The sequence below is a fragment of the Pongo pygmaeus genome, chromosome 10 (assembly GCF_028885625.2).
Source record: "Pongo pygmaeus isolate AG05252 chromosome 10, NHGRI_mPonPyg2-v2.0_pri, whole genome shotgun sequence".
Taxonomy (NCBI): domain Eukaryota; kingdom Metazoa; phylum Chordata; class Mammalia; order Primates; family Hominidae; genus Pongo; species Pongo pygmaeus.
In genome coordinates this window covers 120,933,686-120,946,724 of record NC_072383.2, presented here as the reverse complement: position 1 = coordinate 120,946,724, position 13,039 = coordinate 120,933,686, and the positions used below count along the sequence as shown (strand labels likewise).

Genomic DNA, 13,039 nt, shown 5'->3' with positions numbered 1-13,039 from the left:
AGATCACCTGAGGTCGGGAGATCAAGGCCAGCCTGGCCAACATGGTGAAACCCCATCCCTACTAAAAATACAAAAATTAGCCCAGCGTGGCGGTGGGTGCCTGTAATCCCAGCTACTCGGGAGGCTAAGGCAGGAGAATTGCTTGAACCCAGGAGGCGGAGGTTGCAGTGAGCCGAGATCGCGCTATCGCACTCCAGCCTGGACAACAAGAGTGAAACTCTGTCTCCAAAAAAAAAAAAAAAAAAAAAAAAAATTAGCATAGTGATTTGTGCCTGTGGTCCCAGCTATTTGGGAGGCTGAGGTGGGAGGATCACTTGAGCCCAGGGGATCAGGGCTGCAGTGAGTTGTGATGATGCCACTGCGCTCTGGCCTGGGTGACAGAATGAGACCCTGTCTCAAAAAAAAAAAAAAAAAAAAGAAAGCTAATGAACTTAGAAATAGTTTCTAAGGCCAGAGTGGTGGCTCATGCCTGTAATCCCAGCACTTTGGGAGGCGGAGGCAGGTGGATCACGAGGTCAGGCATTTGAGACCAGCCTGGCCAACATAGTGAACCCTGTCTCTACTAAAAATACAAAAAATTAGCTGGGAGTGGTGGTGGGCGCCTGTAATCTCAGCTACTCAGGAGGCTGAGGCAAGAGAATTGCTTGAACCTGGGAAGTGGAGGTTGCAGTGAGCCGAGATTGCGCTACTGCACTCCAGCCCAGGCGACAGAGAGAGACTCTGTCTCAAAAAAAAGAAAAAGAAAAAGAAAAAAAAAGCAATAAAGTTTCTAGGCCGGCGCAGTGGCTCATGCCTGTAATTCCAGCACTTTGGGAAGCCGAGGCAGGCAGATCACCTGAGGTCAGGAGTTAGAGACCAGCTTGACCAACATGGTGAAACCCCATTTCTACTAAAAATACAAAAATTAGCTGGGCGTGGTGGCGCGTGCCTGTAGTCCCAGCTGCTTGGGAGGCTGAGACTGAGGCATGAGAATTGCTTGAGCCCGGGAGGCGGAGGTTGCAGTGATCACGCCACTGCACTCCAGCCTGGGTGACAGGATCCCCTGAAAAAAAAAAAAAAAAAGATATGAACAAGGATTTCAAGCAATAACTCTGGAGCACAGTCTCTGGTTCCGGGCCCTGAGATTGCAGAGGCACGATGGAGAGTCCAGTGATGTCCAAGGCCACACAGAGTTGAGATGAAGCCTTCGACCCGCCACATTCACAGCAGTTATGGGGCCGTCCCTGCACACCGGCGTGGGCATATGCTGCAGAAATTTCCAGAGATACCGCATTCTGCACATCTCATGCCAGCTTCGCATTTCCTCCCCAGAAATTCCCTGTGGGCGCTGGCCTTGAACTCCTGGAAGTCACCCGCTCCTTGGTGGTATGGTCGTGTCTGTCAACCCTGGGCTTCAAAATTTTGTCTAGTCAAATCAACAGGCTCCTTCCAAGAAGAATGGTAAAGATGCATTCATGTGCCTTCTTGTGAAGTATGTGTGTGTCTGAGTCAGGCATCTGCCCACCTGGAGGGTAACCTCAGCATTTCCTTTCAGCCCTTTCACTCAGCCGTGGCCAGTAGAACTTTGAGTGTTTTCTGGAGAAAAGCTGAGTAAATGGTTTTGCCATGGGCGGGACGCTGACTGCTCTTCCTCCTCACCCTGGCCCTTTATATACATCCAGGCAGCCATGGCGAACACATCTGGCTCCAGAAGCCCCCACCGAAGCTGGCCTTGCTCTCTCTCGCCATGGCCTCTCACTCAGGTATCGCTGGTCCTGGTGCTTCCGGAGTCTTGGGCATCATCTTATCTCACCAGGAAGATTCTGGAAGCACCGCCCCCAGGGTTGGCTCAGCAGCGGCTGCAGGGATGGAGCCGGGGTGAGCAGGGGTGTGTGATGCATGCGCTCACGGCATCGTTCTCTCTCCAGGCCCCGCGACGTCCATGCTGTTTCTGCTCTGCTGCCTGGGAGGCTGGCTGGACTCCCACACGTTGCCCGTCCATTTGCTACGACCAAGTGATGACGTACAGAAAATACTTGAGGAATTACAGTCCCTCTCAAAGATGCTTTTGAAAGACGTGAGTGCCCTAGAGATTTCTTTTCTAAACGATTTCTTAAAAATGCCTTCCATTGCCCTCCAAAGAGGCTCCTCTCTCCAGACCTGAAACCAGGGCTGTAGCTATGCCAGGAAGGGATGGGGGAAACTAGACAGGCAAAGATGGCTTTTTTTTTTTTTTTTGAGACAGAGTCTCACTCTGTCACCCAGGCTGGAGTGCAGTGGTGCAATCTTGGCTCACTGCAACTTCTGCTTCCTGGGTTCAAGCGATTCTCCTGCCTCAGCCTCCTGAGTAGCTGGGACTACAGGCACGTGCCACCACGCCCGGCTAATTTTCATATTTTTAGTAGAGACAGAGTTTCTCCATGTTGGCCAGGCTGGTCTTGAACTCCTCACCTCAAGTGATCCGCCTGCCTTGGCCTCCCAAAGTGCTGGGATTACAGGCGTGAGCCACTGTGCCCAGCCAAGATAGCTTTGATCAAACGAACAAATACCCAAACTTGGAAACAATTCATGAAATTGGCATTACTCTTCCCATCTGCCTTGGTATTTAGACCTTAGCCTTGGCTTTTGTAAAAGGCAGAGGTTGTTACCAACCCAAAATGACTGGGCAGTTCAGGTTGATGAGGTGCTGCTGGCAATTTGGTCTGACTCAAAAATAGTTAGTCCTTAGAAAGAGGAAGGGAGGGAGTGGTCCGGTCTCCTTGGTTTGTTTGGGAAAATCCTCACCTGCATCTCGGAGGCCTTTCCGGACAAGCCCAACACTCTCCTCTGTAAGTGGGGCGTGCGTGGCTTTAACACAGAGTCCCAAAGGGCGGGGAGCCGCCATGGAAGGCCAGATGTGCTGCAATTCCCACCACCCTGAGCACATGAGAGTGGGTTCTGGAAGGCTGGGGAGGCCTCAGCTGGATGGATCAGTGGTTCTGAGCACAGGCTTCAGGACTGCAGCCACCTAAGCTCTAGTTTCATCTGGAAATGGGGTTGATGATGGCACAGCCTCACAGGGTTGTGACACTGATTAGATAAATATATCATCCAGGCGGTTTATGGAGGAAGCATGCAAACATTCACTGTTAGGACTTGCAGCTGTTATTGCAAACCCAACACTCACCATTTCTCCTCATTCCACAGGTGGAGGAAGAGAAGGGGGTGCTCGTGTCCCAGAATTACACGCTGCCGTGTCTCAGCCCTGACGCCCAGCCGCCAAACAACATCCACAGCCCAGCCATCCGGGCATATCTCAAGACAATCAGACAGTTAGACAACAAATCTGTTATTGATGAGATCATAGAGCACCTCGACAAACTCATATTTCAAGATGCACCAGAAACAAACATTTCTGTGCCAGCAGACGCCCATGAATGTAAACGCTTCATCCTGACTATTTCTCAACAGTTTTCAGAGTGCATGGACCTCGCATTAAAATCATTGACCTCTGGAGCCCAACAGGCCACCACTTAAGGCCATCTCTTCCTTTTGGAATGGCAGGAACTTAAGGAGCCTTAAAAAGATGACCGACAGCTAAGTGTGGGAACTCTGCCGTGATTCCTTAAGTACATTTTTCCAATGAATAATCTCAGGGACCCCTCATATGGGCTAGTCCCGGGAGGGCTGAGATGTGAATTTGTGAATTACCTTGAAAAACATTAGGTTATTGTTATTAGTCTTGGTATTTATGGAATGCTTTTCTTCTGCAGGCTTAAATCTTACTTATTATACCCTTGTGAGGGCGGGAGGTGGTAGCTATGTTAATTTATTGATATTTATTGTACTAAGAGTTGTCAATGCTCCCTGGGGGAGCTCTTGGAATCTATTTAATAAATTATATTGAATTTTTCTCATAGTCTGTGACACATTTTGTGAGGGGCTTGACATTGGCAAATGGGACTCCAAGCTGGGTAGAGTTGTGGCAGAGGGCAGATGGACATGCTCTAGAAAGAGGTATCGCTTCTACCACTGTCATTTCTTCCCACTGGACGGGCTCAATAAAAAATAATGACCCTGAGTCAGGCACTGTGGCTGACACCTGTAATCCCAGCACTTTGGGAGATAAAGGCAGGAGGATCACTTGAGCCCAGGAGTTCCAGACCAGCCTGGGCAACATAGTGAGACCCCCATCTCTATTTTAAAAAAAAGAAAGAGAAAAGAAATAATGACCCTGGTGGGACACGGTGGCTAGTTTCGTCTGGAAATGGCAATGGTGATGGCCACAGCCTCACAGGGTTGTAACACAGATGAGATATCCCAGCACTTTGGGAAGCTAAGGCTGGAGGACTGCTTGGGGCCAGAGTTTCGGACCAGCCTGGGCAACATAGCAAGATCTCATCTCTAAAAAAACCAAACCAAACCAAAACAAAACAAAAAAATTAGCCAGACATGGTGGTGTGCTACTTGGGAGGCTGAGGTGGGAGGATTGCTTGAGCCCAGGAGTTCGAGGCTGCAGTGAGCTAGGACAGCACCACTCACTCCAGAGACAAAGCAAGACCTCAGCAGCAATAAACACTCATGGAGCATTTTCTTTATGCCAGGTCATGTTAAGCACCATCCTCTTTTCACAGGTAGGGAAACTGAGGCAGGAAGTCAGTCAGTCACTTGCTCAAGGCCACACAGCTGTTAAGGGGTGGAGCCCAGATTCCAGCCTGAGCTTCTCCACCTTACCCAGGCTTTGACCCTCCCCGGGCAGTGGCTGGGTCTCACAGGCCCTCGATGCCAGGCGCGGCATGCAGCAATCTTACCGTGTCCTCTGCACAACTCCCCACTGGGTTTTCAGGGCCTAGGGGACTTCTTCCTAGCCAGGTCCAAAGATTTTGTCATTTGAATCAATGTTAAGTCCACAACTGTTAAGGCTTCTTAGAGATCACCCGGACTCAAAGCGGGGTCCCTGGCCCAGCAGCAGCAGCAACAGCCCGTGGCAACATTTTAGAAATGTCAATCATCAGGTCTCACCCTAGACCTACTGAATCAGAAGGTCTGTGGGTGGAGACAGCAATCTGGGCTTTATGGGGCCCTCCAGGGGATTCTAATACACCCTCGAGTTTGAGAACCACTAATTTTGAGTCTACCAGCACCTATATCTTCATCTTATCTCGGGGGAAACTGAGGACTGAAGAGGTGTGGTTTGCACAAGTCCACATGTAAGGGGGGATGTGGTTAGGACTCTGAGACATGCACTTCAGTCTTGGACTTCTCATTTTTATTCTCACAGGTATTTCTACTGCAGCCCCTAGCAGGCTTTTTTTTTTTTTTCCTTCAGAGAGTTTCACTCTGTCACCCAGGCTAGAGTGCATGGTACGATCTCAGCTCACCGCAACCTCTGCCTCCCAGGTTCAAGCGATTCTCCTGTCTCAGCCTCCGAAGTAGCTGGGACTACAGGTGCCCGCCACCACGCCCAGCTAATTTTTTGTATTTTTAGTAGAGACGGGGTTTCACCGTGTTAGCCAGGATGGTCTCAATCTCCTGACCTCGTGATCCGCCTGCCTTGGCCTCCCAAAGTGCTGGGATTACATGTGTGAGCCACCACACTCAGCCCCATAGCAGGCATTTAAGCCCCCAGATATCCTAGTTTTCAATGACAAGGTTTTCGTGATCTTTCCAGAAAATATTCAGTGTGGTGGACTTCTCTCTCTCTTTTTGACTGTCCTACATCAGAACACCTTTACACATATTAGAAAAATTATCTAAAACTGGGAAATAAGGCAAAAAGATGACCGTATGTCCTTTCGAAGAATAAAGTAAATACCCACAAGTTCATTGTGATATAAACAAATAGTTGGACCAGGCATGGTGGCTCACACCTGTAATCCCAGCACTTTGGGAGGCTGAGGCAGGAGCATCCCTTGAGGTCAGGAGTTCGAGACCAGGCTGGGCAACATGGCGAAATCCCATCTCCATAAAAAAATACAAAAACTGGCCAAGTGTAGTGGTGCACGCCTGTAATCCCAGCTGCTTGGGAGGCTGAGGTACGACTTGCTTGAACCTGGGAGGCAGAGGTTGCAGTGAGCCGAGATGGCGTCACCATACTGCAGCCTGGGCAACAGAGTGAGACCCTGTTTCAAAAATAAAAAATAAAAAACAACAACAACAACAAAAATGGTTGATGAGACAAATAAATGAGGGAAAAGGGACAAATGTTCCTTATAGAATTCTTTTTTTTTTTTGAGACAGAGTCTCACTCTGTCACCCAGGATGGAGTGCAGTGGCGCAATCTCGGCTCACTGCAGCCTCTGCCTCCCGGGTTCACACCATTCCACTGCCTCAGCCTCCAGAGTAGCTGGGATTACAGACGCCTGCCACCACGCCCGGCTAATTTTTTTGTATTTTTAGTAGAGACAGGGTTTCACCGTGTTAGCCAGGATGGTCTCGATCTCCTGACCTCGTGATCCACCCGTCTCGGCCTCCCAAAGTACTGGAATTACAGGCGTGAGCCACTGCGCCCAGCTAGAATTCTAATTAATAAATCATAAATATAGAAGGAATGAGGGAAATAGAAAATCATCATTAGAACACCACAGTAATAACAGCCTCAGGCAGGATCCACAGAAGAATGCTGAAGTTAGCTGGTGAAACTTTAAGGAGAAACAGGAAATCTGCATAGCCTCAAAGAATCTCCCCTCAAACCATGCTGGTGGCCTTAACATATGTCCACAAATCTTCAATATTCCTCCCTCCAGGAGGTGGGGCTTCACTTCCCTCCCCTTGAAGATGGGTGGGACTTGGTGACTCCCTTCTAAAGGACAGAGCACAAGAGGGAATATGGCAAGGCGGCAGGGGAGATGTGTCTCAGACACCATCTCCGGCCAGTGAGCCCACGCTTGGGTATCACGCACCCCTCCCATGACACAATGAGAAGGTACCTCCCTCACTTCTCTGTGATCTTCCAAAACCACCACCCCAGTCCCATCAGGAGAAAACACCTGCCAAGCCCAACCTAGGGTCATTTCACAAAATCCTTGACTAGCACTCTTCAAAAGTGTCAGAGTCATGAAAAACAAGGAAAGGTTAAGAAATGGTCACAGATTGAAGACTAATGAGATACAAGCACTAAGCACAATGTGGGAACCTGGACTGACTCTTGGACCAGAAAACAGACATTAGTGAAAAAAATGGAGAAAATTCAGACAGCTGGTAGTTTAGTGATTAATATCGTATGAGTGTTAATCGCTTAGTTTTTTTAAACTTGCACAGTTATTTAAGAAATTCCCACTTAGGGGAAGCTGGGTGAAGGGTATATGGAAACTCTCTGTACTGTCTATAACTTTTCTATAAATCTAAAATCACCAAAAATAGGTCAGGTGCTGCGGCTCAACCCTGTAATCCCAGCCCTTTAGGAGGCTGAGGTGAGTGGATCACTTGAGTGATCAGCTCAAGACCAGCCTGGGCAACATGGCGAGATCCCAACATGGTGAGATCCCACCTCTTTTTTTTTTTTTTGAGACAGAGTTTTGCCTTTGTTGCCCAGGCTAGAGTGCAATGATGCAATCTTGGCTCACTACAATCTCCACGTCCCGGGTTCTAGCAATTCTCCTGCCTCAGCCTCCCAAGTAGCTGGGATGACATGCATGCACCACCACGCCCAGCTAATTTTTGTAGTTTTAGTAGAGATGGGGTTTCACCAGGTTGGCCAGGCTGGTCTCAAACTCCTGACCTCGAGTGATCTGCCCACCTTGGCCTCCCAAAGTGCTGGGTTTACAGGCATGAGCCACCACACCCGGCCTTCCCACCTCTATTTTTTTTTTTAATTACTTAAAACATTTTTTTTTGCCAGGTGCATTGGCTCATACCTGAAATCCCAACACTTTGGGAGGCTGAGGCTGGTGGATTACCTGAGGTCAGGAGTTGAGACCAGCCTGGCCAACATGGTAAAACCTCATCTCTACTAAAAAATACAAAAATTAGCCAGGTGTGGTGGTGCACACCTGTAGTTCCAGCTACTAGGGAGGCTGAGGCAGGAGAATCGCTTGAACCCGGGAGGCAGAAGTTGCAGTGAGTGGAGATTGCACCACTGCACTCCAGCCTGGGCAACAGAGTGAGACTCCATTTCAAATAAAAAAAAAAACTTTAAAAAAAAATTCAGTTCCTCAGTGTCACTCACATCTTGTGTGCTCGACAGCTGCAGCGGCTAGTGGCGACATTATTGGATAGCACAGACGCGGAACATCTCCATTACGGCAGGAAGTTCTATTAGATGGCATTGTTCTCAGAGAATGGAACTTTGTTTGACGTATTATGTATTATTCATTAGGCCCCAGGGTCTTTGAACTTAGAGAAAACAGATAAGATGCAAATGATCTCTACCCAGTAGAGAAGATGACTCCAAAGGTTATGGTTGTATTTACTGTAGAGCATGAACCACTTTCACATCTAACAGAGCTGTTTGATTCTGGCATTCTTTATCTTCATTGACAACAGACAGACAGACAGATGAGAAACCAATACAAGTCTCTCATCTCCTCCTTTGAATCAGCTGCGTTATGCTGATTCCCTCAACACTGAGTTGAATAAAAGCTTGACATGTGCCCACTCTGGGTAAGGGTTGTTTGGTGGGATAAAAGCTTGACCTGTGCTCATTCTGGGTAAGGGTTGTCTGGTGGGCAGCAGGGCCTGCTGTCTGCTGCAGAAACTGAAATGTGACACTTGTCTTCCCAGCCTCCCTCGTAGCTAGGTTGTGGGCCTGAGACCGCGGCAATGCAATCAGACTTCAAATCAGACACTGGTGACATGAAGCAGCAGAGATGGTGGCAGGTGCTTCATTGCAGGGAGAGGTGGCAATTGCAACAAGATCCCCTCTCTGGAGGAACAGGGGCTGAGCTCTCAGTGGCCGCCTGGTATCCCCCACCCCAGACGTGTTCCCATGAGCAACAGGCTCACAGCGATTCCGCGAACCACCTGGTCTCCTTTAATGAATTCCCATTCTGATTCAATCTGCCAGAAGAGTCATTTAATGCTATTGGATTGATGGATTGACCAAGGAGCTCCCGCAGATCTAGCGCAGGCTCAGCCTTTCTCCTTCTGTCACTGAAAGCCCGCAGTTCTGGAGATGACTCAGCCACAGGCCGGGGGACTCCGCTGCACTCTTCTCACTAAAACCACCGCATTGCTCTTACAGGGAGAGGAAACCTTTAGAAGTCGCTAGTTTCTCCTCTCCTTCCAGGTCCTTGGATGAAGAGGCAAACCCGCTAACCAAATGCTCTGTCCGTCCTTTGGGTAGAGCATGCAGGCTTCGTTCCGGGCTGCAAGGCCAGCTTCACGAGCCTGTGACCTACTCAGTCATGGGGCCCAGAGCTCAGAGGGCCCCGAGCTTGTTTTCACCCTCTGTTCTCATCACTGTCTTGAAATGCTTAGTGATTTCTAAACAAAGTACACAGCCGGTACTGCTGAGAGGGAGGTGAAATGCAGATTCCTAGGCTTACACCCAGAGGTTCTGATTTAGTAGTTTTGGCTGGGCCCTGGAATCAGTTTTTGTTTTCGTTTTTTTAACAGATTCCTGCTCTGTCGCCCAGGCTGGAATGCAGTGGCGCAGTCTCGGCTCACTGCAGCCTCTGGCTCCTAAGTTCAAGCAATTCACCTCCCTCAGCCTCCCGAGTAGCTGGGATTACAGGTGCGTGTCACCAGGACCGGCTAATTTTTGTATTTTTAGTAGAGATGGAATTTCACCATGTTGGCCAGGCTGGTCTCGAACTCCAGACCTTATGTGATCCACCCACCTCAGCCTCCCAAAGGGTTGGGATTACAGGCATGAGCCACCGCGCCCAGCCCAGAATCAGTATTTTAAACAGTTTTTTAAAACATATAATTTATATACTGTAAAGTTAGCCCATTTAAAGTGTATAATTGGGCCAGGTGTGGTGGCTCACATCTGTAATCCTAGCACTTTGGGAGGCCGAGGCAGGCGGATCACTTGAGGTCAGGAGTTCATGACCAGCCTAGCCAACATGGGGAAACCCCATCTCTAATAAAAATACACAAATTAGCCAGGTGTGGTGGCCTGCACCTATAATCCCAGCTACTCAGGAGGGTGAGGCAGGCGAATTGCTTGAACCTGGGAGATGGAGGTTGCAGTGAGCTGAGATCATGACACTGTACTCCAGCCTGGGTGACAGAGTGAGACTCCGTCTCAATAAATAAATAAATACATACATACATACAGTTTACAATTGGATGTCTTTTGTGTTTGTTTTGTTTTTTTATACAGATGAGGTCTCACTATGTTGCCCAGGTTGGTCTTGAACTCCGGGGCTCATGCCTTCCTCTCACCTCACTCTCCTAAAGTTCTGGGATTATAGGCAACAGCCACCACATCCAGCCACAATTTGATGTTTTTAAAGATATTCACAGTTGTGCCACATCACCACTATCTAATTCCAGGACATTTTTATCATCCCCAAAAGAAACTCTGTACCATGCTGGGTATGGTGGTTCATCTGTAATCCCAGAACTTCAGGAGTCCGAGGTGGGAGGATCGCTTGAGCCCAGGAATTCGAGACCAGCCTGGGAAACACAGCAAGACCCCATCTCTGCAAAAAATAAAAATAAAGAAACCTCATGCCCATGGGCAGGAGCTTCCCATCCCTCCCTAGCCTCAGCCCCTGGTAACCACTAAGCCACTCCCTGTCTCCATGGGTTTGCCTGTCTGGCCATTTCATATACATGGAATCAGACAACATGTGGTCTTTTGTGGCTGTTTCTTTCTCGTAGCCTTGTGTCTTCAAGGTTCATCCGGGCTGCAGCCTGTAGCAGCACTCCTATTCATGGTGATCGCTGTTTTTGGCACAAGACCCTGAGGCCTGATGCAGGCGGTCTACCTGTATGGAAACGTTTGCCTTGATGCCTGTTTTCCCCACAGATTCTCAGAAACAAGAAAAATGTCAAAGGGAGATAGGGAAGGAGATTAGGGGCAGACATTTGTATGTAAATCAAGATCACCTCCCACAACATATGCAAGAGGAAAAAACCTAACTCATAGTTGCCTTTCCCGAAAGACACAGCATGGGACAGAACCCACCACAGGGGTGAGTGTGATAACTCCTAAGTTACCTGGAATGCAACTAGCACAAACTCTCAAGTCACTAGAATTTATGTTGATGATAATCTGCCAAAACCTAGAAAGAGGCAAAAAGGACTGGGCACGGCGGCTAACGCCTGTAATCCCAGCACTTTGGAAGGCCGAGGCAGTTGGATCACTTGCTGTCAGGAGTTCAAGACCAGCCTGGCCAACATGGTGAAACCCCGTCTCTACTAAAAATACAAAAATTAGCCAGGCTTGATGGCGGGTGCTTGTAATCCCAGCTACTCAGGAGGCTGAGGCGGGAGAATCGTTTGAATCCAGGAGGTGGAGGTTGCAGTGAGCCGAGATCATGCCACTGCACTCCAGCCTGGGCAACTGAGCAAAACTAGTCTCAAAAAAACACAAAAAAACAAAACGTCAGGCACAGTGGCTCACTCCTGTAATATCCCAGCACTTTGGGAGGCCGAGGCGGGCAGATCACAAGGTCAGGAGTTCAAGACCAGCCTGGCCAACATGGTGAAATCCTGTCTCTACTAAAAATACAAAAATTAGCCAGGCTTGATGCTATGTACCTGTAACCCCAGCTACTCAGGAGGCTGAGGCAGGAGAATCGCTTGAATCCAGGAGGTGGAGGTTGCGTGAGCCGAGATCGTGCCATTGCACTCCAGCCTGGGCGACTGAGCAAAACCCAACTCAAAACAAACAAACAAACAAACAAACAAAAAGTCAGGCATGGTGGCTCACTCCTGTAATATCCTAGCACTTTGGGAGGCCGAGGCAGCGGATCACAAGGTCAGGGGTTCAAGACCAGCCTGGCCAACATGGTGAAACTCCATCTTTAATAAAAATACAAAAATTAGCCAGGCATGGTGGCAGGCACCTGTAATCCCAGCTACCTGGAAGGCTGAAGCAGGAGAACGGCTTGAGCCTGTGAGGCGGAGGTTGTAGTCAGGAGAGATCGCGCCACTGCACTCCAGCCTGGGTGACTGAGCAGGACTCTGTCTCAAAAAAATAAAAATTAAAAAAAGGCCGAGCGTGGTGGCTCATGCCTGTAATCCCAGCACTTTGGGAGGCCAAGGCAGGTGGATCACGACGTCAGGAGATCGAGACCATCCTGGCCAACATGGTGAAACCCCGTCTCTACTAAAAATATAAAAATTAGCCAGGCATGGTGGCGTGTGCCCGTAATCCCAGCTACTCAGGAGGCTGAGGCAGGAGAATGGCTTGAACCAAGGAGTCGGAGGATGCAGTGAGCCAAGATCACACCACTGCACTCCAACATGGCAACAGAGTGAGACTCCGTCAAAAAAAAAAAAAGAAAAAGAAAGAGAGAAAGAGGCAAAAAGACACCAATTTCCAGGGTGTGTCGTGTGATCGAAACAGTCCAAAATAATTACTTTTAAAAATTCAGTGCCACCAACTCAGAGAGGAAAGGAAAATAAACAAACAAACAAAACATCAAGAGTCACAGAGAACAAAATGGTAATATGATAATATGATTTATTTATTTCAGGGGAACCTTTCTAAGATGGGGTCGAAGCTTAAACCTGCCCAATTTATCAAGGAAGAACAGGGAATACAGAGCTGTAACAAAACAATTTTAAAGAATATCATTTTCCTATTCTGGAGAATTAAGAGATGAGAGGAAAAAGAAGCTGGGCGCAGTGGCTCATGCCTGTAATCCCAACACTTTGGCAGATGGAGGTGGGCAGATCATCTGAGGTCAGGAGTTCGAGACCAGCCTGCCCAATATGGTGAAATTCCGTCTCTACTAAAAATACAAAAATTAGCTGGACATGGCAGCAGGTACCTGTAATCCCAGCTACTTGGGAGGCTGAGGCAAACGAATCACTTGAACCTGGCTAGTGGAGGTTGCAGTGAGCCGAGATCACACCACTGCACTCCAGCCTGGGTGACAGAGCAAGACTCTGTCTCAAAAAAAAAAAAAAAAAAAAAAAAGAGACAAAGCAAATAGAAGATGTAATCAGATAAAGAGAGACA

At 48.5% G+C, this 13,039-nt stretch overlaps 1 protein-coding gene across 1 annotated transcript; it reads left to right on the top strand.

The window, feature by feature from the left end:
- The first annotated feature begins 1,677 nt into the window (after nucleotides 1–1,677).
- IL31 (interleukin 31) lies at nucleotides 1,678–3,877 on the top strand. Its single transcript, XM_054441845.1, has 3 exons — nucleotides 1,678–1,742; nucleotides 1,908–2,056; nucleotides 3,166–3,877. The coding sequence occupies exons 1-3, from the start codon at nucleotides 1,727–1,729 to the stop codon at nucleotides 3,493–3,495; spliced, it is 495 nt and encodes a 164-aa protein (XP_054297820.1). The 5' UTR covers nucleotides 1,678–1,726; the 3' UTR covers nucleotides 3,496–3,877.
- The last annotated feature ends 9,162 nt before the right edge of the window (nucleotides 3,878–13,039 follow it).